This window comes from Mytilus edulis, chromosome 6, assembly GCF_963676685.1.
Source record: "Mytilus edulis chromosome 6, xbMytEdul2.2, whole genome shotgun sequence".
Taxonomy (NCBI): domain Eukaryota; kingdom Metazoa; phylum Mollusca; class Bivalvia; order Mytilida; family Mytilidae; genus Mytilus; species Mytilus edulis.
In genome coordinates this window covers 18,770,414-18,795,788 of record NC_092349.1, presented here as the reverse complement: position 1 = coordinate 18,795,788, position 25,375 = coordinate 18,770,414, and the positions used below count along the sequence as shown (strand labels likewise).

Sequence of the window (25,375 nt, the reverse complement as noted above, 5' to 3'; positions counted from 1 at the left end):
CCAAGTACCTTGTCTATGAGCCTTTTTATATTTCTTTGATAAATATATGACGTGGCTCTGTACTTATACATCCCGTCATGGTGTTATTGTACTATGATATACTGAGTGCCAATGAAAACGCAACACTTGGTTTTTCAAAAATAAAATTTATATTAGAAATCATAATCTTTCAAACTGAATTGTTCTTGAAAATTAACAATTCTAACAATAGATCGATATCAAACAAAAATGCTTCATTGTCATCTTTCGGGCGCAATAGATAAACGAAACATCCAATGTCGAATCATCAAATCACAGTCCTAACTAAAAATGTTACAACCCCGTTGTGCAGCGCAATCTCGACAGCGCCGTGGAATTGATCATCCCGGACGTTTAATGTGATCTCGAGGAATGTTATTCCACTTGTCCTGTAAAGCAAACTCAAGCTGACTTTATGATATTGGTGTTGGTTTTCATCGTCTAAACCATGTCAAATCTGATGCAAAATTTGCTCTATCGGACCTAAATCTGGCGAAACGCACGACTTTTGGCCAAGGCTGGTGCCAAATGTCTATGTAACCACCACTGATGATTTTTGGTACATAATGAATGATTTTTGGTACATAATGAATGATTTTTGGTCTACAGAATTGGATGTTTACACCAGACTGCCGTTTAGATGTCGACTGTGGTCCTCTTTAACCGTTGAATTTCTGCGCAAATGGCCATGGTGCTTTACTGAAATTGCTCCATAGGATCTACCGTGACCACCATTGAACTCACGTGACCTTTGGACATCCATCAGAGTCGATATCGGATATGTTAAAGACCAAATGTATCGGTTTTGCTGAGCGTTTCTTGCTTTTTGAACCCCGGGATGTGGCTTATCATTAACTGATCCATTTTTGTTGAATTTGTGGATGATTTGGGTTATTGTATGCTGTGAAAGGCTTCATTGGATCATGCCCGAAACTGCATGTCGCTGGTTGTCAGAAAGTCCTGGCATTTACTCAGATGTTTATTGCAGTTTCCTTACAATAAGGGCGGGAAAATTCATGACATTAGCCAAGCTTTAAATGACAAAATCGTGAAAATGGTGCGTATGTTGAAAAGCGGTGAACTCGGTTTATGTCCGTTCAAAATAACCCTTACTTTACATTTGTTCCAAAACTCACCCAACCCTAAAGTTGTCGACAATTGTCTTTAAAGTCATTTTCAACCAACTTTACAAAGTTCTGATATAAAATAAATAAAAATTATCAGACTTTTTTGAAAAACAAAAGTGTTGCGTTTTCATTGGCACTCAGTATATATTCTTGTCTTTAATTTGTTTCTAATATGCTTGGTCTATATGTCATTTTGTGCTGCTTTGTAACATTTTTGTTTGGTTTTTTTATTTTAATGATTATAAAGATCATAACACAATGTTGACTGTTGTCCCCCTATTTTTGATATTTTTGACATTTTTACCTATTATATGTCTGTTTGTTTTGTTCACGCATCGTTGTCAATATAATGGAATTTGATGCGACTGTCCTACAAGTGGGAGATTTGGCTTGCTATAAAACCAGGTTCAAACCACTATTTTCTACATAATTTCAATACCTGTACCAAGTCAGACATATGATAGTTGTTATCCATTCGTTTGATGTGATTGGGCTTTTGATTTTGCCATTTGATTAGTGACTTTCAGTTCAGTATTTTTGTGATTTTACTTTTTTACGTATATGATTTTTTAACGCATAATTAAACAAAAATGTGTCCCCAGTACACGGATGCCCCACTCGCACTATCATTTTCTATGTTCAGTGGACTGTGAATTTGGGGTAAAAACTCTAATTTGGCATAAAAATTAGAAAGATCATTTCATAGGAAGCATGTGTACTTATAGTTTCAAGTTGATTGAACTTCAACTTAATCAAAAACTACCTTGACCCAAAAACTATAACCTGAAGCGGGAAAGACGAACGGACACGGACGCGGACGAACGAACAAACCGTGAGATGCACAGACCAGAAAACACAATGCCCCTTTACTATGGTAGGTGGGAAACATATAAAAAAGCTGGGAAGAACATCTTGCTCGTATATATGTAAGATTGTCTCATCTAAAATATCACTCTTGTATAAACTTTAAGAAAAAATTTCTATACACATAATTATGCATAATTGTATTCTACCATATATATATAGACTATTGTAGTTCAGTTTGGGGAATTTTATTACTTTTTTTTTAGATTAAATAATCAAACTTGAAGAAAGAGTAGCAAGAATTGGACTTGAATGAGATATTTCTGTTCCATCTAATTTTATGTTTCTTCTCTAAAATGAAGTTTTTACTAGATAAAATTTTGGGCTGTCGAAAAAATAATGAAAATTGTCGAAGAATTCTGAAATCATTTTCTGTATTTGCTAGTTTTTATAATAAAGCCCTAGTTCAAGAAAAAATTGCTTAATAGTATTTTATTAGGCTGGTTAGTAAATTGAAGCCAAATGTTGACATGACAATCTCTCTGTAAAGCTTGTTTATTGCCAGCATTCGTCTGACAACTCGCATCACTTATAAAAAGGGGTAAAATCAAACTGAAAAAAATTCTTCCAAACTCGACCAACTTATGAATAATAGAAAGAAAAAAACACAAAGTATTTAAGTATGCCACTTCTCGTCCCACTTATGACAATGTATGAATTATGAATTAAATTGATTGATTAAATGTTGGTTGCTAAGTGGCAAATATTTCATGCATGCTCAGGACGAGAACAAGTTAACAATAAATACAATAGGTAGGTCGGGATGATGGTCGGAGAAATTTGAGGGTATAATGATTGAATAAGGATAGAAATTGTGACTTGAAACAGGCCACCTACGGACCCCTCAATGAGTTGTTGCAGGGGTTCTTAACGTGCAAAGAGCGTGGACGAGGCATCGGATATACACGTCCCCATTCTGACCTGATGTGGCTATAAATAAATAAGCTTTATTTAGAGTCGGCATGGTATATAAAACATAGACAAACATAAGCTCTAATGAGCTTTTAACCGACATATGAGACATTATTTAACAGTACAACATTTATAACAATACAATACATAATATAGTACACATGCAATAAATATCGCAGCACAAAAATGAAGCACTAAAAGCAGAATATAAGCATAAGTTAGGTATTAAGGCTAAAAGCATATAAGTGTAAACTAGGCATAAAAGCTGGTAAAAATGCTTAGCATAAAAATTGAAAAAATGGGATATGATCTAGATGGTAAATAAATTTGCATAATATATAAACTAAAAGTCTGCACAAACTGTGCACTTACAGTCATTTCCATTCCATGACTTTAAAATATTTTTGAACTGACTAAAATTAGCAATTTTTCTAAAAATCATCAGGTAGATCATTCCATAAAACATCAGCTGTGTATTTAAAAGAGTTCTTACCATAGGTTGTTGTTCGGACCCTAGGTATATCTACAATATTAGAATATCTAAAATTATATTTTCAGTCTTTCAAAACAACTAAATCATGTAAGCATGGTGGTGACAATTTATATAAAATTTTAAAACACCCATGCAATAGCCATGTCACGCACACGTCTTATTTTCAGTGATGGAACCTTTGCTCGTAAAAGTAGTTCATCATATGAACTAACAAAGTCTTCATATATAAATCGTAAAGCCCTTTCCTGAATTTTTTCCAATTTGGTGGTGTTATTTTTGTTGCAAAAATGCCATGCCAAAGGACAAAAATTAAAATTAGATAAAATAAATGTGTGGAAAATTGTCAGTTTATTCAATTTAGTAAGGTAGCAGCCAATGCGCTTTAAAACATTCAGTTGTTGGGATGCTTTACGACAAATATTTTTAATGTGGTGATTAAAATTAAGTTGATAGTCAATATCAATACCCAAAAGTTTGACAATCTCATCACAGGATACAAACTTGTGAAAAAGATCAATATAAAAAAAGCTACTGGCGTAGATCAAATATCAACTACTACGAGCTGGTGCACCAGTACTCAACAAACACATAACAGCATTAATAAATAACACCATAGAATCCAGTGAGTTTCCCAACAGACTCAAAGAAGCTCAGGAGGTTGTACCATTACATAAAAAGAATGATTCACTGGATAAAAAGAACTATAGACCTGTGAGCATTTTACCAACAATTTCAAAAGTCTATGAAATGGTTATGTCTGACCAGTTAACTGAATTTTTTGAGAATATATTTCATGCTTTTTATGTGCATTCAGAAAAGGTCATGGATGTCAGACAACTTTGCTGAGACTCCTTGAAGATTGGAAAACAGCTTTGGATAATAATATGTATGTGGCAGCTATTCTTATGGATCTTTCGAAAGCTTTTGACTGTTTACCTCATGATATTCTTTTAAGTAAATTATCTGCCTACGGTCTTTCTTCTAAATCAGTGAAATTACTTCAAAATTATCTTACAGATCGTAGGCAACAAATCAAACTTCAGGGAGTAGTCAGCAGTTGGGCTGACATCCAGAAAGGGGTACACCAAGGCTCAATCCTGGGCCCCTATTATTTAATATTTTTATAATCGACATATTTTATTTTATTGAACATCGGTACCTTGTATAATTATGCCGATGACAATACTCTGTCTTATGCTGACAATGATTTTGATAATTTATTATGTACACTCGAAAGAGAAAGTGCTGTTTTAATTGACTGGTTCAGATTTAATTGTAGGCACTGGCTACGGTTACATGGAAATGTAACAATAATAAAAATATTATTGTTACATTGGAGACTAATTGCCGGAATGCAAAGTTGGGTAAGGAACCGATTAATTACGAATGTAACAATAATTATTGAGGCTACGGTTACATTGCGTTATTGTTACATGAAAAACAGCAATGTACGCTAGATTTATTAAACTTAAATCTTCTATATAGTTTTGTTGCTTAATTCATTCATGTCTACTAAATAATACTTGTTATAATAATAAATAATAAATATTATTTTTCAACAAATGGTGTTTAAATAGTTTTCAGGTATTAATGGATTTGATGTTCTTAAAGATACTTCAAATTAGTAGAGCCAAAGGCGAAAAATATAGTTCAATGGTTTGCTGTTGAAAACTCGGACTGAGAAAACTGTTCACTTTTAAGTATTTAACTGCACACCTACTCGTATTACTGTCATTATACTTTGAACAAAAGATGAAGAGATTCCTATTACCAATTTTGTTTGGGTGAAAAATTTAAAACTTGCATGGGATGCGTTTGAAACGAAACTGAAACAATATCAAGACACAAATTTCATACAGCTACACAAACGCACTTACCAAAAATTGATACACCAAAAGCAAAGTTTGCTAACTGTGAACTAACACTGTGAACTTCTGTATACATGTATAAAATTGAGAATGGAAATGGGGAATGTGTCAAAGCGACAACAACCCGAACATAGAGCAGACAACAGCAGAAGGTCACCAATGGTTCTTCAATGTAGCGAGAAACTCCCGCACCCGTCGGAGGCGTCCTTCACAAATATGTATACTAGTTCAGTGATAATGGACGTCATACTAAACTCCGAATTATACACAAGAAAATAACATTAAAAAATCATACAAGACTAACAAAGGCCATGCAAAGGCTCTGACTTGAGAAAGGTGCAAAATTGCGGCGGGGTTAAACATGTTTATGAGATCTCAACCTCCCCTATAACTCTAGCCAATATAGAAAAAAAAAAAAAAACGCACAACGCTACGCATAGTAAAACTCAGTTTAAGAGATGTCCGAGTCCGATTTCAGAATCCATGGAGGACGTACTATAAAAAAAATCAAAAAGTTGTATGTTAGACTTGCATGTATTGTAAATATAAGATAATGTCTTCAACTTTTATTATTTAGTACATATTACTAGTCCAATCGAACATTGCTGTTTTTCATGTAACAATAACGCAATGTAACCGTACTAGCCTCAATAATTATTGTTACATTCGTAATTAATCGGTTCCTTATCCAACCATGCATTCCGGCATTTAGTCCCCAATGTAACAATAATATTTTTATTATTGTTACATTTCCATGTAACCGTAGCCAGTGCCTTAATTGTATGCTGGCAAATCCTGACAAATTCCAAGCCATTGCAGTTGGAAATAAAACATTTGCAAAAAAGCCTGTTTTTAATATATAAACTTGATACATGTACATCCCATCCCGTTTAGCGTCAAACGGTGGCAGCGTTTTACTGCCGGTCGGAAGAAGACCAAGTGACCACTCACGGTAGGTCGGTCGGTTGGTCGGTCGGTCGGTTTAGGGTACAATTAACTTCAAAAGAGGGGGTTGTATTTTTTTTTTACAAAAATATTCTAATCCCTAATTTGATGAACAGAAATTATTCTGGTCAAGCAGATAACACAAATGCGGCATATAAGTTTTAAGTGGGACGAGTTGGCAGATATATATTTAACGGGATTTAACCGTTTCCATAAGTGGGGCGATCGAGTTGGTTAACCAGTGTTGGCGATATTTTTTAAGTCAGGCAAGTTGATAACAATAGTGGGTCGCCTTTTTAAAAAGTGGGTGAGTTGGTGAAAAAACGTGTGTCGAATTGGTGTGGGGCGAGTTGTCCTCTTTCCTATAAACTTAAGTCTTCTTTGTAAAAACAAGAAAAGTATAAGTCTAGTTAACTACCACAAAAAAATTTATTTTGAAGATAACAAAGAAGGCATTCTAGTTGAAATATAAATTGCGAATGATTTGCATCACCTGATTAGCTCGCTAAATCCACGTTTATGACAGATATAAAACAAAATAAAATAGAAAAACAAAAACCAATCAAGATATATTTATGGTCTTCAGATCTACCAAGCTATAAATAGCAAAATAACAAATCCTTTAAAAGTCTAATTTTCATTGGTAGGGCTCAGTTGGGATGAATTTAAAAGAACTTGCACAACATAACAGGCAATCCTTCATGATATTACATTTTGAGCGAATAATTTTAATTTAATGACATGTAGCAACAATATTGTTTCGTGTAATCATAGTAATGTTGACCTGTTGACAGTGTTCTGTTAGTGTTTGTCAGGTAAGATTGCTGATACATGTTCGACACTTCATCAATGTACCTGCAACCATGTTAACTCTTTATTTCTTCGGATGTCTACTTAAAGAAATGTATGGAAGCCAATATGAATGGCATTATAAATGAATCTGTCCCGATTGAACTAATGACACAGTGATCAGGTGATGTCATTCATCAATCCCTTTTCCATGGTGGCCTCAGCTATTTTGTATCATGACATCAAAATTTTAACGGGAACCATTATGATGTCCAGTAAATTGTGGACAAATAGCAATAAGGTGTATTTGAACTTGTCCCCACTATCATGTCAGACTATATTCGGAAGCTACCAGTAAAGTGGAACCCTGTTGATTTCACTTGACGCTACACTTACAACAGGTACTGCCTAAATCTTTCGTCTACTTGATTATAATAATTTAGAGAAGACTTGTGCATCATGTCATGTGTTTATTATGTTTTATATTGATAGGAAATTAAACATGTTAAACGAGAAATTAGCACATATATATCATTGCCATGATTACTGAGTTCGAAAGGAATTGAAAGATACTGGCTCAGGTTGTCTTATAATAATCCAATCATACCACATCTTTGTTGGATTCTCATTAGCAATTATACCACATCTCCATTTCCTTTGACTTAAACAAGTATTTCTCTAACATGTCTAACTGACTAATGTGGCAAAATATTAATTAATTAGAAATGGTCAAATGTTCATGATGTTATACAACATGATTACAATGTAAATTGTACATGATACTGTAACAACTCTTCATATATATTTGATATGTACATGTAGTATTTCTTCTTTCAGGTAAAGAAATAAAAAGCTCTTGTAATAAAGATGGCAGGCAACGGATCAGAGAAATCTAAAGACTTCCTTAATAGACTAGCTGAGTTAAAAAAGAGATCATATGAAGTAAAATTTGACCTTGATGGAAGTGATTACACAGCCGTTGAAAATATTGGTATTGGGGCATATGGAGTCGTTTGCTCTGCCATTCATAAAAAATCCCAGGATCGTGTTGCTATTAAAAAAATTCATAAAGCATTTGAATTTGAAAAAATCGCTACAAGAACATACAGAGAAATAAAAATATTAAAACATTTTAAACATGATAATATTATATCAATTCGAGATATTCTTAAACCTAAAGGTTCTGTGACGGAATTTATGGATATTTATATTGTGTTAGATTTAATGGAGAGTGATCTGCATAGGATAATTTATTCCAAACAAGAATTAACCGAAGAACATGTTCGTTACTTTTTATATCAGTTGTTACGAGGGTTAAAATATATTCATTCTGCAAAAGTTATACATAGGGATTTAAAACCTAGTAATTTATTGGTAAATGAAGACTGTCAATTGAAGATCGGTGATTTTGGTAAGTTTATCGATATATATCATGTACTGTGATTTATTGATATTTTCGTTGGATACCAATTTTTCGTGGATTTTGTGGACACAGGGAAACCACCAATTTAAAAGTCCAACAAATTACAAATTTACTTAAGGAATGTCTGCAGACTTTGCCAAAACCATGAAATTAAATATCCATGAATATGCAAGTTTTCTTCAAACCATGAAAATTGGTATCCACAATGTCAAAAATAAATGAATCCAAAGAATATAATTAAGGTATACCTACACATGCATGACAAGAGAACATTTGTATAAATCTAGATATATTGAAATGTTTTAGAGGTTTATTTTCTAAAAGTTTATCCTCTATACTCTTAAACTGAACTGTGAACACATACAATTACATGTAAGAATTAAATTGAGGAATGTGTCAATGAGACAACAACCAGCTGACCAAATAACAGAAAACATCCCAAGGCCACCAGTGGCAGTGGATCTTGAACAAAACAATAATATCTTAAATCCTGCACTTGGAAGCAGGCTTCAGCTGGTCCTTAAAAAAAATGTGTACTAGTTCATTGAAAATGGACGTCACACTATAATGCATGACATGACTAAAGTCCAAAACATGTAAATGAACTAAAATTAAAAACATTGAAGACTAGCAAAGGCCAGAGGCTCCTGACTTGGGACAGGCATTAAAATGTGGTGGCGTTAAACATGTTTATTTCTATTCTAGGTATGGCTCGAGGTTTATTGTCAAACCCAGAAGAACCTAACCATTACATGACACAGTATGTGGCTACTCGATGGTACCGAGCCCCCGAGATCATGTTGTCCATGGTGGAGTATTCATCGGGAGTAGACATGTGGTCTGTCGGATGTATATTTGCTGAAATGCTTGGAAGGAAACATCTTTTCCCAGGTATAGTTAGGATAAAAAAAATTAAAAGAATTTGTTTAACTTTGCTTTTAGCACTGTTGGTTTTATTCGTGAGGAGTCAGGTTTTTTAATTGATGGTGGAAGCTGGAGTGCCTCAATTGGAGCCTGTAGAAAACCATGACTTTTGACGGGGAAACTGACAATCTTTGTCAATTAAGATTGAAGTCTATCACGCCTGTCTAGTGGGGGTTTCAACTGACAACCTTAGTGTTAGCAGGCGAGGGAGTTTCTTGCTATATTAAAGACCCATTGGTGGCCCTCGGCTGTTATCTGCTCTATGGTTGGGTTGCTGTCTCTTTGACACATTCCCCTTTTCCATTTTCCATTTTATTTTAGTGTTTCTGTAGTTGAACAACTTACACCACTTGGTAACCTAGAACTGTAAGAATCTGATACAAAATGGATGGAAGAAAATATGGGTATATGCAATAAAGACAATGCTCAGCATAATACTTGTACAATAATTATATAAAAATTAAAAAGACAATTTTGGCATTCAAAAATAAATCTCACAATAGGTGTAATCATTTGTTCAGTTCTAAATAACCATGATGATTTATACATGACAGCTGACATCATGGACATATTGTGAATAAATTTTTCATCTACTGTAAAGAAATTATCATGATTATTGCGTGAATTTATGCTATCACAATTTTGTCATTTTCGAATAAAATGCGATTTTAAATTTTGCAATATATAGAAAAATCCTGTTTAATTCATATACAAAAAATTCAAAATGCAAGTAATGATATTGCCATTATCATGATTTAATAACCCTGTTGCATTTTTGGCAATAATAAAATCATTGCAACAATTTCTGAATTTACAGTATTTTATCTCCGCTGCATTGTGACAGATAGACAAAATAAGTCTTCACTCTCAATAACACTATGAACACCACTTCTCTGACATTGTCATGAGACTCATTGCTTGTACATCATGTACATTGTACATGTTGTAAGCTTTCATACTTGGTAGGACACTTTTTGTCATTTTGTGTAGCTATATATATAGTTGATCATACATCATAAACGCTACCAAAAAATCTGTACCTAAACATGCTAAATAGAGAAAAAAGCAATTATGATTTAGTATTGTAAACATTAAAGACACCAGCATTAACCCTGTTTCAGTGTGATTCACAAAACACCAGCAAAAGTGATTTTAAATCTTAAATTAACCGACCTAACTGACATAATTATGTACCTTCATGACCTTAGGATTTCTTTCTTTGTGCTATTTTGTGGCCAATTTCAGTGTGATCCCAAAACACCAGCAAAAGTGATTATCCACTCAATAACTTTAAAACTGTAATTCCATTTTAATTTGTATTAACATGATTAATGTGTAGTGAGGAATCCATAATATACATAATGTCTGCATAGTCTGAGAAATGAATGTACATGTATATGTTTTTGTGATATATTTTTGAAATACAACAAAATGTAATTAGTGTGTTATCTTCTATTTCAGGAAAAGATTATATACAGCAGATAAGATATATTATAGGTGTACTGGGATCACCATCGCAAGCCGTCATGGATTTATGTAACTCAGATTTAATCAAAAACTTTGTAAAGCGTAAGTATAACCAATGATTGCACTCTTCACTATGTACACAAATGAACACTTCAATCATGTATATCAAGTATACATTTGTATTCATTTCTGGTGCTTTCCCTATTTTTTAAGCCACAGGACACTTTATTGTATACAATATAAAAAAGAAGATGTGGTTTGATTGCCAATGAGACAACTCTCCACAAGAGACCAAAATGACACAGACATTAACAACTATAGGTCACTGTACAGCCTTCAACAATGAGCAAAGCCCATAAAGCATAGTCAGCTATAAAAGACCCTGGAATGACAATGTAAAACAATTTAAACAAGAAAACAAACGGCCTAATTTATGTACAAACAATGAATGAAAAACAAATATGAAACACATATATAAACAAACAACAACTACTGAGTTACAGGCTCCTGACTTGGGACAGACACATACATTAAAAATGTGCCGGGGTTAAACATATAAGTGAAACCCCAACCTCCCCCTAACCTGGGACAGTGGTAAAACAATACAACATATTAACAAACTATAAAAATCAGGTGAAAAATTCTGTTTGTCAATAAAAATTTAATACATGTAATATGACAATTCACTTCTTATGAAATTTGATACATAGTTTAACATGCTTAATAGAATTAATGGAAGAAAGCCCTCTTTTTAAATTGGAAGATTTTTGTCATACATGTACCTCAGTTGTAGAAAGTTTTACATGGAAAATTTCACATCTTTATTCAAATGTAACATTTTTCACTTTTAGCAAACTACTATTTGACCTCCCACCCCCAAAAAGTTAGTTTGGTCAAAAATAATTACAATACACCAAAAATACCATGATCATGATAATGACAATTGTGTGAATTACAAACTGACCTGTGGCTTTATTTGTTTTCGTCGATAGATGTTTTCATTGATAGAGGATTACATTTCTGGTATTGCCAAAATATCCATTCAAGCCTATAGAAAATAAAATTGAGAATGGAAATGTGATACATACATGACATAAAAGAGACAACAAACTGACCAAAGAGACTTAAAACAGCCAAATGTCACAAATGGGTCTTCAACATAGCAATGAACTTTAATGAAAGTTTGAAACCTTTCTTTACCTATACCATGTATACCCACAAAATCTGTTAATAATTGTCATCCAATGACTAATAATTAATGAATCCACAAGTATGTAAAATATTGGTTCTGCATTTTAGAACTTGGTAAAAGAGAAGGAATTGCATGGACAACTCTGTTTCCAAAAGCAAGTCGTAAAGCAATAAACTTATTGAGTCGTATATTAGTGCTGCACCCTGGTGAGAGAATAACTGTTGAGGAGGCTTTAAAACATCATTATTTGTCAAAATACCATGACCCGGATGATGAACCTGTTTGTGTTCCAGCTTTTAATTTTGATTTTGAAAATCAGGTTGGTACATCACATTCATGTTGCATTGTGTTACCTTCATATATTGCCCTTCTTATGATCATACCGGGGTATTAGGAATTTTTGTAAAAAATTCTAAAAATGATAGAATGATAGATGGGTACAATTGTGCACACAAAAAACAAACAAACATTACTTCTTTTTTTTATAGATTAGACTGTTGGTTTTTGTTTGAATGGTTTTACACTAGTAATTTTTTGGGCCCTTTATAGCTAGCTGTTCAGTGTGAGCCAATGCTTTGTGTTGAAGACTACTTTGACCTATTATGCTTTACTTTTACAATTTGTGACTTGGATGGAGAGTAATCTCATTGGACTCATACCACATCTTCTTTTATATAAATACAGTATTTACATTAATTTGCATGTTAATTGTTTATTTTATGATGTTTAGCACAATTTTTCAATACTCTGTTTGACCTGATGGCTATCAGATTAAACTGTAAATAGTATTTCCTTGAGTAAACCACATACTTGTTTTAGAACCTGACAAACTCAAATCAATTTATCAAAGAACTCACTGAAATATTTGTTCAATAAATTATTTTGGTGACCAGTGTTAACATGGTTAAGTAAAACATTAGAGTGATTTTTGCAAATTTTGGAGTGATAAAAGGTAGAATAACAAAAATACTGGAAAATTTTAATCAGAAATTTTGTAATCAAATCATGCAAATGGCAAAATCAAAAGCTCAAACACATCAAATGAATTGATAACTGAACTATCCTTGGTACAGGCATTTTCTCAAAAAAGAAAATGGTTGACTTAAAAAGCACTGATTTATTACCCAATGATATACATGATATAATACCTATGGTTTTTATACGAAGTAAATAACTGAACCCGCAGAATGCCTTTTTTTTTTTTTTACAGCAATTGAATTTAGAACAGTTAAGAGATATGATATATACAGAGAGTATGGAATACCACCAGCCTAAAACATTCAATGCATTTCTTCGTCCTGCCCCAAAGGAACCTTCTGTATCCAAGGCAACGGTAACCACAGAACAGGTTGTTCCTGAATCAAGCAAGGTCAAAGTTGAAGTAGGCAATCTAGAACCAAGGTCATTAGCTGATGTAGAAATGCATAGTGCAAAAGTTGAAGACTCCAAGAAGGAAACTAGTCACACAGTTGATTCTCAGAAAGCGAAAGATGCTACAAAATCTGAGGTCAAGGGTCAAGAAGGTCATACAGTTTCCTCCAACACAAAAGAATTGATAAAAGCAGCGTTAATGAATGCTAATCTGAGAAAACAAAGACAGGGTATGTCAGTATAATTTATCCCTTCAAAATATTTGCTATATAAAATAATATCAATGAGAAAAAAAATAGATTTGAAGTATAACCACTATGAGACCACTAACAAAATAGATATAGAAAAACCTTCAACAGAAGCGAAAAATTTTCTATAGAAAAAATTGTCTTTAAGATCAAACCTTCAACAGATCTAGACAGATGAGTGATATAGAAAAATAGTTTCTTGAGATCAATCCTTCAACAGAATGACAGGTGTTTATACCATTGGGTTAAAAATGTTTGCTAGATTTTCTTAAACTATTTGAATTTTACACTTAATGTATGTCAGATTGTCTTATAAAACTATTTGACTTTTTCACTGCAGAATCTTTAAATGAAGAGAACAATAAAAACAAGCCAATTACAGCTGCTCAGAGACAAAGAGAAAGAGAAGAAAAAAGGAGAAAGAAGAAAGAGAAATCATTGGAAAAAATGAAGAAGAAAAAAGGCCCCAAAGGTTTGAAAATGTTGTAATAATTTATTTTGAAGTAAGGCCACACCAATTTAATTTCTTGTTCTACGGATGTTTGGACTCCAAAATTTGGGGCGAGCGAGCAAGCGATTTGAAAATTTTAATAAAAAAACATTTAATTTGCAAATTTTTGAGGTGAAGCTTGAAAAGTAAAGGCGAGCGATTATAATTTTTGTAAACATAAAATAGTAGGTTTTGACAATATTAAAACTTGATTTATCACTTGTAATTTAACATTTCTTTAATTTCTGAAGTATTTTTTCCCTGTTCACCAAGAAATAATTAAATCTGGTCTATGTATGTGTGGATGACAATGAGACAATTCTCCATCCAAGTCATAATCAGTTTAGGGGCAACCCCTTAATGTTATAAATATCCCTTTAACATGTTTTATGAGGGATCAATATAAGTTATAATATATCTGTTTGTACAAAAGGGCTCATATTTTCTCAAAGAACTATATATCTATCTGGTATTAAATGGTCAAAACATGTTCAAGAATTTTGTAATATTCCTGGACTTTAACCATGTTAAATTAACACATTTACTTTAACAGTTTAATATTATTCAAAATAAGTCATGTAAGTGGACCCCTCTTTCAGAAAAAGTTGTTTAAAATATGATGCAACTCTCCTCTGTTTGAGTACAAAATTCTAAGTTTTCCAAGGTTTTGTATAGAAGAACTATACAAATCCTTGGTATTTCTATTTTCTTTTCTACATCAGTAAAATGACCCCTTGTCTAAGGGAGGGTTGTTCTCAACCTGATAATAACAAACAAAGGTCAAAGTACGGCCTTTTACACAGGGCTTTGACACAGACCAAGCAGCAAGCTATAAAGGACCCCAAAATTATTAGCGCACACAATTGGAACAGGAAAACCAACGATCTAATTTATATATCCAAACTGGAAAATACCAATGAACAACATCAACAAACTGCTGAACGACAGACCCCTGAATCAATCAGGACAGGTGCATAAACATGCAGCGGCTATGGATAGTTTTGTTTCACCAGCATACAATATAATTGCAGTTGAAGGCAAATCCTTATGAAGTTCTTTGTACTTTATTCTAACAACGAACATTTTTTATAGGGAATATAAGTAAGGGGGAAAGAAACCAATTATTTTGTTCTTTACAGGTATTTCCGCTGAACTTTATAAATTTATTTCGGAGCACTACCACTATAGATAAATAGGTTTCATGCTGAAACAAATATTCTCACATATATTTACACAGTGTGGTGGGGTGCTTTTATGTTTAAAATCGTTATATACAGGTTAGACTGTGATTTTAAAAACAAATGTTGATATCTTTTTATATTTTCAAAAAAAAAACGGTGCGGGAAATGGACATGATTACATTTCCGGATGCGGGAAGCGGGAATATAAAAAAAAAAAAAATCTGTTTTGAAAAAAATAGGTGCAGGCGGGTCTGTCGATCAAGGAATCAAATTGGTATGGCCTAAAGAATACAACTTTTCTTATGATTTTTAAAATTTTTTTTTTGGAATTCAAAGTTTTCAGCAGATGATATTTTGGTTTACATCATAATTTATGTGGAAATACAAAACAAAAAGAAGGATTTTTTTCACTATTATAATAACTATCTTTAAGTTAGTATTTTAAGGAATAAAAAATTGATAATACTATAAACTTGATTTGCCTTTCTGACAGCATCAGGTTTCCAAAATATGCTTGGAAATGAAAGCATTTTTTAAAAGAGCTGTTGACCTTTCCTCCTTTTGACAACCACTGTATATCTGTTAATTGATAACACAAGTTTTTATCTCTATGTTGTACTATTCATGAATTTGATTGCAGATCATGTGTGATGGAACTAAAATATTTTGAGTTATCTCCCTTCACACATAATTGCCAAATATTTTAAGCATTGAAAAAAGGGACTGTGCATTCAAAATATTCATGATGTAGGGTCTTTTTTTTTTTTATAAATATTTGACAATAATACTTATATATTGTAAAAGGGACCATGCATTCAAAGTATAGGTTCTTAATTGATAAAAATTTGACAATTATACTTGGGAAATATATTTTGTTAAGAACTAATGTTTTTTAATTAGAATTTATTATAATTAAGAAAAAAGTAAAAAAACAGCTTGAATTTCTTTTAAGTCTTGCTCAATTCTTCATTACGATCTAGAGGATCAAGTTTTGTTGAGTCAAATAAGAAAATCAACAATTTTAAACCTCCAAAAACGTTATCAAGGGGAATAACTCTAACTCATATTACGCCATACTGAACCTAACTATAGGAGATGTATAGTCAATATTATCATAAAAAACTGAATTATTCAATAATAGATATCACCTATCTTGATGAACATGAAGTTTAAGGAAAGTCCAGCTTCTGTTTGTTCTTTTTAAGGAGCCCCTGCATGGAGTCAGCCAAATGGGAATATAATCTGTGAGGAAAGAATTTTGATGATCAATTTCAGTTTCGATTAACTTTAAAATAAATTTCCGGTCTCACTAATTAGCGACAACAAGAATTTTAGCGACAACAAGCGTCAACAAGCGACAAGAAGCGACAACAAGTATTATTTTAGCGACAACAAGCGACAAGAAACTATTTAGCGACAAGAAAACATATTTTTTTAATTAAAATTAATTATTGCAATAAATATTAAAAGAATATGCAAAAGAAAATAATTTTAGCGACAAGAAAGTTATAATTGATAGAAAAAAATGAAACATTATTTACATAATATTTTATCATCTAACAGCCAGTATTACGTTTAATTATTGTGTTAACTGTTATGAGAACACTTTTCCTTGTGTTTTAGAACATATTATTTATCTTATAATTTGTTTTTTTTTAAAACTCTTTTCGTGCAATATATATATTAAGCTCGCAAAATGAATTATTTTTGCATCATTGTCCTGAATATATTGACACAAATTGTGAAATACAAAGAACTGAAATCAAACAAGAGGAAAAGAAAATTGAAATGTGAATGTTTTCATCTTTTTATTTGCTTATTGTCTCATTAAACGATATGTATCATGTTTATGCATATTGATTGAAGATGAAAGGAAATTAATGACAATCTTGAGTTTTCAACAGGTGTTCACTATTTCTTCCTCACAAATGTTTCCTTTCTTCGTCTATCTATATAATAAAACATTTTAATTAGACATATCTGCTCGTATATTTAAAAAAAAACATTAAATACAAATTTCTTTATATCTAATAAAAAAAAATGTTTTCTTGTCGCTTGTTGTCGCTAAAATAATTCTTGTTGTCACTTGTTGTCGCTTGTTGACGCTTGTTGTCGCTTCTTGACGCTTGTTGTCGCTAATTAGTGAGACCCTAAATTTCTAACAAAATTTAATTTGTCCCGTCATTTTCTGAAAATAAGATATATGTATCCTTTCTAAGAAAATAATTTTGATTCTATGTACTAACAGATCTTACAAGTAACAAAAAAAATGTGTTGTATGAGAAGAGTGAGAATCAGCAGGTCAGTAAACAGTTCATCAATGATTAACGACCAATAGGTCATAGGTTAATGTTAATGACCTCTTAAAAATAAATCTATAAAATAATAATCAAAAACTACTACCATGTCTAAAAGACTTTTTGGGGCCCTTTATAGCTTGCTGTTCAATGTGAACCACAGGCTCTGTGTTGAAGGCCGTACCTTGACCTATAATGGTTTACTTTTATAGATTGTTATTTGAATGGAGAGTTGTCTCATTGGCACTCATACCACATCTTCCTATATCTATCTACTAGCTTAGTCATTGAGGCCATGAATGAATCATAGATTCTCACACCCCTCCCCCAGTATTTTCAGAGCAAAAAATAAACCATTTTGACTGATGATTATTTTCTATTATTAGCTCACCTGGCCCAAAGGGCCAAGTGAGCTTTTCCCATCACTTTGCATCCGTCGTCATCGTTAACTTTTACAAAAATCTTCTCCTCTGAAACTACTGGGCCAAATTAAACCAAACTTGGCCACAATCATCATTGGGGTATCTAGTTTAAAAAATGTGTGGCGTGACCCGGCCAACCAACAAGATGGCCGCCATGGCTAAAACCAGAACATAGGGGTAAAATGGGGTTTTTGGCTTATAACTCAAAAACCAAAGCATTTAGAGCAAATCTGACATGGGGGAAAATTGTTTATCAGGACAAGATCTATCTGCCCTGAAGTTTTCAGATGAATCGAACAACCCGTTGTTGGGTTGCTGTCCCTGAATTGATAATTTGAAGGAAATTTTGCTGTTTTTGGTTATTATCTTGAATATTATTATAGATAGAGATAAACTGTAAACAGCAATAATGTTCAGCAAAGTAAGATTTACAAATAAGTCAACGTGACTGAAATGGTCAGTTGACCCCTTTAGGAGTTTTTGCCCTTTTTAGGCCATTTTTAACCATTTTTCGTAAATCTTAGTTATCTTGAGTAAAATTGTTTATCAGGTCAAGATCTATCTGCCCTGAAATTTTCAGATGAATCACACAACCCGTTATTGGGTTACTGCCCCTGAATCAGTAATTTTAAGGAAATTTTGCTGTTTTTGGTTATTATCTTGAATATTATTATAGATATAGATAAACTGTAAACAGCAATAATGTTCAGCAAAGTAAGATTTACAAATAAGTCAACTTGACCGAAATGGTCAGTTGACCCCTTTAGGAGTAATTGCCCTTTATAGTCAATTTTTAACCATTTTTCGTAAATCTTAGTTATCTTTGACAGAAATCTTCTACTCTGAAACTACTGGGACAAATTAATCCAAACTTGGCCACAATCATCTTTGGGGTATATAATTTTAAAAATGTGTCCGGTGACCCAGCCATCAAATCAAGATGGCCGCCACAGCTAAAAATAGAACATAGGGGTAAAATGGGGTTTCTGGCTTATAACTCAAAAACCAAAGCATTTAGAGCAAATCTGACAGGGATAAAATTGTTTATCAGGTCAAGATCTATCTGCCCTGAAATTTTCAGATGAATCAGACAACCCGTTGTATGGTTGCTGCCCCTGAATAGGTATTTTAAGGAAATTTTGCTGTTTTTGGTTATTATCTTGAGCAAAGTCAGATTTACAAATAAGTCAACATGACCGAAATGGTCAATTGACCCCCTAAGGAGTTATTGTCCTTTTCTAGTCAATTATTAACAATTTTCTTAAAATTTATAAATTTTTATTAACATTTTCCCCTGAAACTACTGGGCCAAGTTCATTATAGATAGAGATAATTGTAAGCAGCAAGACTGTTTAGTAAAGTAAGATATACAAACACATCACCATCCCCAAAACACAATTTTGTCATGAATCCATCTGCTTTCTTTGTTTAATATTCACATAGACCAAGGTGAGCGACACAGGCTCTATAAAGCCTCTAGTTTTTGAAGTTGTTAAATGAAAATTTAGGTATTTTTATGCCCCACCTACGATAGTAGAGGGGCATAATGTTTTCTGGTATGTGCGTCCGTTCGTCCGTCCGTCTGTCCGTTCGTTCGTCCATCTGTCCCGCTTCAGGTTAAAGTTTTTGGTCAAGGTAGTTTTTGATGAAGTTGAAGTCCAATCAACTTGAAACTTAGTATACATGTGCCCTATGATATGATCTTTCTAATTGGAATGCCAAATTAGAGTTTTGACCCCAAATTCATGGTTCACTGAACATAGAAAATGATAATGCAAATTTCAGGTTAAAGTTTTTGGTCAAGGTAGTTTTTGATGAAGTAGAAGTCCAATCAACTTGAAACTTAGTATACATGTTCCCTTTGATAAGATCATTCTAATTTTAATGCCAATTTAGAGAATTTATTCCAATTTCACGGTCCACTAAACATAGAAAATGATAGTGCGAGTGGGGCATCCGTGTACTGTGGACACATTCTTGTTTTATAATGAATAGCCTAACAGTGTTTAAAAAACAATTATAACAGATGTACCTTTTAATTTATAATTCAGGAATTGAAAAAGTACATTCATTGTTGACAAATGAAGACAAGGAAATGTTAGAGAGATGGGCCAAGATGCAAAAGAATGTCCAACAGATTGCGCCAAAACCAGACCCAAGTCAGAGTCAAAACAGAAACGAACAAACTATAACAATTATTAACATCCAACAACAGGTTATCACAATACCAAAACAAACTGAGCTTAGTAACCAAGGTCAACAGACTGCCGATGCAACATCTGTTGGAACAAAATCTTTCTCCCAGCATGCATTTGGAATTCAAAACTTATCTGGTCAGAGAGGTTCCCTACCGGTTCAATCTGACTTAAATGAAAGTGAGAAAATTCAAATTCCACCGGAAAGACGTGAAAGTGACTCGTGTGTTTATCAAATACATAGACAAGAAAATAAACAGAATTTGTTGTCTAATTTACAACAGAAAAATGTGTCTGAATCTACAAAGAAAAGTGAGAATGTTCCAGGATTTTCTACAATAAACATGCAAGATTTGAAATCACTAGGGATCACAAACATGCCATTGCAGGAACCAACTTCATTTGCAAATGTTGATGGGTCTTCAGATAAACTTCATACGAGTAGTTCTAATGAAACATTAGAGAATCCTAGTCATAACTTTACTAATAGAAGATCACCTTATTCACAAGGATCTCCTTCGAAGGACTATAGTAATAATGGGTCTCCTGAAAGTTATACGTCTCAGGGCTCGCCAGAGAATTTCCTAAATACCTCAGATAGTAGTGACCACAGTCAGACAAATTTACATGCTACGAATGTTTCTCATAGTGCGCAACCAACAGGAATGCAAAATTTTCAGAATTTTACTCAGAATGCTCAATTTACTAGTCAGAGTAATGAAATAAACTCAAATGCAGGAAATTTGAGTACCAATTTTTCAAATCAAATGACATCTCAGGGACTAATGTCTAATCAAACACAAGCACAAGAACAACTGCGTAGTAACCATGGTAACACTTCACAAAATTATACTAGTCAACAAACTAGTGAAGTTTTCCAAAATCAACCATCGAGAGAAATGCAACCAAGTTTTTTCAGCTCATCATATACCGACTCCTTCTTAGGAGGACAGTCCTTCCAAGATACAGGAAGTTTTCAGCCTTATGAAAGCCAACATAGTCATCAAAATAAACTATCAAGACGTGCGTCATCTAACCAAGAATTTTCTGATTTTACATCCTGTCAGTATGATGGTTCAATGTTAAACCAGTTTGCCCAGTCTTTTGAAGAAACAAGTAATATTCCACAGCAACAAAACTTTCAAAATTATGACCAAGTCAATAGTACAAAATTAAACGATGGATCTTTTTCAGAGATTGGTTCAGGTTTTATGAATCATAATCAAAATTTCCAACAGGATTTTGGCCTACCATCATCTTTTACAACACAATCAGGATTTATACCAAGTTCATCAACCAGTATACCCTTTCAAGGTTATGCATCAAACCAGCCGTCCACAGTTACCCAGCCATTACCATCAAGTCAGCTTCCTGTAGGAGACCGAACGATTCCATCAAAACAGCCAGCCCTACAAATCAATACAAACATGCCACCTGATCTTATTACTGTCTTATCAAAACAGTTTTCCAAATCCCAAGTGGAGGATCCCTGTCCCCCAGTTTTAGCCTTGACCCCTAGAGGTACTGGGGCAGGTTATGGATTAGGAATGGGGATGGATTTAGATTCACTGATTATGGATTCACAGGACACAGAATTGTAAGTTTTTAGATCAAGCTTTTTTATTTTGATTTGTAAATCTTTATGCATGGATTGTTATGAAACTTGGATAGAAGCTAACCAGAAAATAGCATCTATAGACATGAACATGATGACAGAAAAGTTTTTTTTCTCATAGATCTTCTCACTTTTTAAGTCAACATTACACTTCACACTGACTCAGACAAGACAGGATACTTTGGAACCTCTTACATATTTTGTTTTTAATGTCTGCATGTGAATATCATGCAATCACTATTACATGAATTAAAGATTGTCAAATTTAATTTATGGCTACTCTTGTTAAAACAATGTCCTAAAAACTGAAATAATAAAAACCTAAATAACAATAATCTTAATCATTTTAAGTTATATCAAGGGCCCTAACTCTGAATCTGTAGATTATGAATTTAGCCAGAACTGATCTAAAAAATATTTGTATATAATATTGTTAATGAACATTTTATTGTCAATGCCAAATATTGGTTAGATGGTTTAAGCATGAAGAAAATAGTAATATTTTACAGAAATCACTATGGTATTGAAAGTTTCAACAATTTAAGGCTCGTCATGGTCCTTGGACTTAGGAAATTCACTCAAATAATCATTTTTTTACACTTTTTTGTCATGCTTGACAATATTGACTTGATATTTTTTATATAGTTTTATCATGACAAAATACAGATCATGTTCAAATTTTGTTCTAGTATGAAGATTTTCTCCTGAGTTATTATCCTTGGACTTAGAAAATTCAATCAAATATATTAACCTGTTTTTATCCCTTTTTTTTCGTCATGCTTGAAGACATGGAAGATATTGTTTGATAATTGGTTTATAGTTTTATCATGACAAGGAACAGATCAAGTTTGAATTATGTTCAATCCGATGATTTTATGCAAATTATGGTCCTTGGACATCATCCAACAATGTCCCACATGGGAAATTTTCTCAAAAAAAATAATTAGTTTTCCTCCTTTTTTTCGTCATGTTTGAACATTTTTACTCAATATTTGTTATATTGTTTACACCATGACACATTATAGATCAAGTTAGCATTTTGTTATAGTACAATGCATTTTTAACCGGTAGGGGACTATTTATTGCCTAGCAATTCTCTCAGAATGCTTGTTTTTATTTACATGATATAAGCGTGTCATAACTTGAATTCTTGTAACTTTATCTTTGTACTTTTCAGAGGCAGAGCCGAGCCGTCACCATTGTCATCATCTTTGTTAACCGATTGGATGGATGTCACGGGAGATCTAAATATAGACATGGATGCGCTAGAACAAGAACTAAGTTTACAGTCGCCTATGACATTGTCTTATAGTGATCTCTCTATGTACCCATCATGATATAGTTATATAAATAGATGTGGATGCATTATAAAATGAACAAGTTGAGAACTTAGCTTACATTCGCCAATGACATTGTCTTACAGACCTCTCTCTATGTACCCATCGTGATGTAGTTCTATAAATAGATGTGGATGTATTAGAACAAGTGGAGAACTTAGTTTAAGTCACCCATGACATTGTCCTACAGATCTCTCTTTATGTACCCATTGTGATGTATAGTTCTATAAATAGACGTGAACTTTAGAGTAGAAACAATATTGATCAGGTTCCAGTTTTAAAAGGGGGTATGATAATAGATGTGGAGAACTATAATGGCCATTTCAGGATAAATTAATATAGCGTAAGCAATGCTTGTTTGCCAATTTGCACAAAGCATAGTGAAAAATTAACTTCAAGATCAATTATATGGTAATAATATGTAATTGCAAACAATAACCCTTTGTCACCTGAATTAATTACTTTATTTACACAGGGGTCTCTAAATGCTTCTGTTTGATGACTTTTAAAGAGTGTATGTTTAAGAATGTCAAAGGAAAATAAGATGTTTTAACAGTGATTTGTTTTATATCGGTAAAAAAGCATTAATAAAGTAGCAAATGGTTAATTCGCCGTTTCAGAATCTAATGCATTCTGGGTAATATTTTCACAAGCGTTCACCAAAACGTGATTAGTTTAAAACATTCTAAACAATGGAAATTGAGCCAAGGATGTAACGTTATTTTCATTTTGGTGTACGAGCAATGAAATAACCTATGATTCTTTAGATTTTGATACGGTTAATTGTGTAAATGGTTTACAATGAAGAAGAAAATGCATGGTGAATTGTGTATGATGAAATAGTGAATGTAGTGGTGAATTATTTAAATGATGATTGGTGAAGGATGCAATAAATAATGGTGAATTATTTAAATCAGTGTAGGATGTAGTGGAGAATGGTAAATTATGTATTGTAAAATTGGGTTTACTACCTGATAAACTTAAAAATACTATGTTTTTTTAATTTAAAAAATATTGAAATTTCTAATTGCACTTTTCCTGTATATGAATTGATTCATTGGTAATTTGAAGAGTGCAATATCATTGTATGGTTTGGGTGAGAAAGTTGAATGGTGTAAGTGGGAAGTTGACATGAATCAAGAACAGTATTTTGTGAATTTGTGTTGTATAGAGGTGACTGATGTCATACCTGGCAACTGTCACTATTTGCAGGGGGATTTCCCTGATGAAAGCACCCAAATGGTAATTTTGAAAGAGCAATTTTGTCTACAATTTTAAACAAAACAGATAATTTTACAATGGCTATAGGTTTTAAAAGTATGAAGAAGAAGAAAAAACAACATAAAAATACATTTAAAGGCCCCCTTGAAGGTTTCTTAGGACTATAAAAGCCATCTTGCACACAAAACCCTAATGGGCATTTTGAAAAGTTGACAGGTGTGATTGTGTCAGTGGAAGGTAACACAAATCAAGAACAATTTTAAGACATATCTAAACATGCTAAAGACATGCATCTGTGATAAATGTTACAAAACGAGTGCAGGTTACAAAATAGTGATAAAAGCATTATTTAGTTATACTTTAGATACATATATATTTGATTCTTTCAGAAAATAGATATAAACATTTATGTGTTGTTGTTTATAAGTATGAACTTTAGAAAATGTGTTTTATTGGAGAGGTTGTGGATGGAAATTTACTGAATAGAGAATTAAGGGAGCTACCATTTGATTTTTATGGGGGGGGGGGGCTAGGATGAAAAATTTTGTCCTGCATTTTTTTTTAGTTGTAATATCTGTCCTGCCTTTTTATTTTTCACTCTATTCGGTCCTGCCTTTTTTTTTTTTTAGTTTATCCTGTCTTTTTTTTTACCTAAATTGTCATCCTTACTTTTTTTTTTGCAAGTGTCTCATCCTGCCTTTTTTTTTACTCAAAATTCCTGTCCTGCCTATTTTTTTCAAATTTCATCCTAGCCCCCCCATAAAAATCAAATGGTAGCTCCCTAAGGGCAAAAAAGATAAAGAATAGAGAATAGGGCCAAAAAATATGAATAGGTAAAAATATAAAAAAAAAATAATTAATGCAGTTTTAAAATATAAAGTATAGAAAATGATGGGTAAAAGTATAAAAAAAAAAGAGGACTGTGGCCTACAAATTAAGGAACACAGAAATGAGGGCTCCCCTTCCAGATAGTCGT

At 32.8% G+C, this 25,375-nt stretch overlaps 1 protein-coding gene across 1 annotated transcript; it reads left to right on the top strand.

Moving 5' to 3' along the window:
• The first annotated feature begins 6,822 nt into the window (after nucleotides 1-6,822).
• On the top strand, nucleotides 6,823-24,808 carry LOC139527284 (uncharacterized). The gene is made up of 9 exons (XM_071322629.1): nucleotides 6,823-7,042; nucleotides 7,854-8,427; nucleotides 9,145-9,330; nucleotides 10,825-10,932; nucleotides 12,130-12,341; nucleotides 13,233-13,623; nucleotides 13,982-14,113; nucleotides 20,083-21,823; nucleotides 23,019-24,808. The coding sequence occupies exons 2-9, from the start codon at nucleotides 7,884-7,886 to the stop codon at nucleotides 23,176-23,178; spliced, it is 3,474 nt and encodes a 1,157-aa protein (XP_071178730.1). The 5' UTR covers nucleotides 6,823-7,042; nucleotides 7,854-7,883; the 3' UTR covers nucleotides 23,179-24,808.
• Nucleotides 24,809-25,375: the final 567 nt, after the last annotated feature.

Excerpts from the sequence above, each read along its gene's own strand:
- LOC139527284 (XM_071322629.1), top strand. The coding sequence starts at position 7,884 with ATGGCAGGCAACGGATCAGAGAAATCTAAAGACTTCCTTAATAGACTA. Across the intron at positions 9,331-10,824 it reads AAGGAAACATCTTTTCCCAG|GAAAAGATTATATACAGCAG; the intron begins GTATAGTTAGGA and ends CTTCTATTTCAG. Across the intron at positions 21,824-23,018 it reads GATTCACAGGACACAGAATT|AGGCAGAGCCGAGCCGTCAC; the intron begins GTAAGTTTTTAG and ends TGTACTTTTCAG.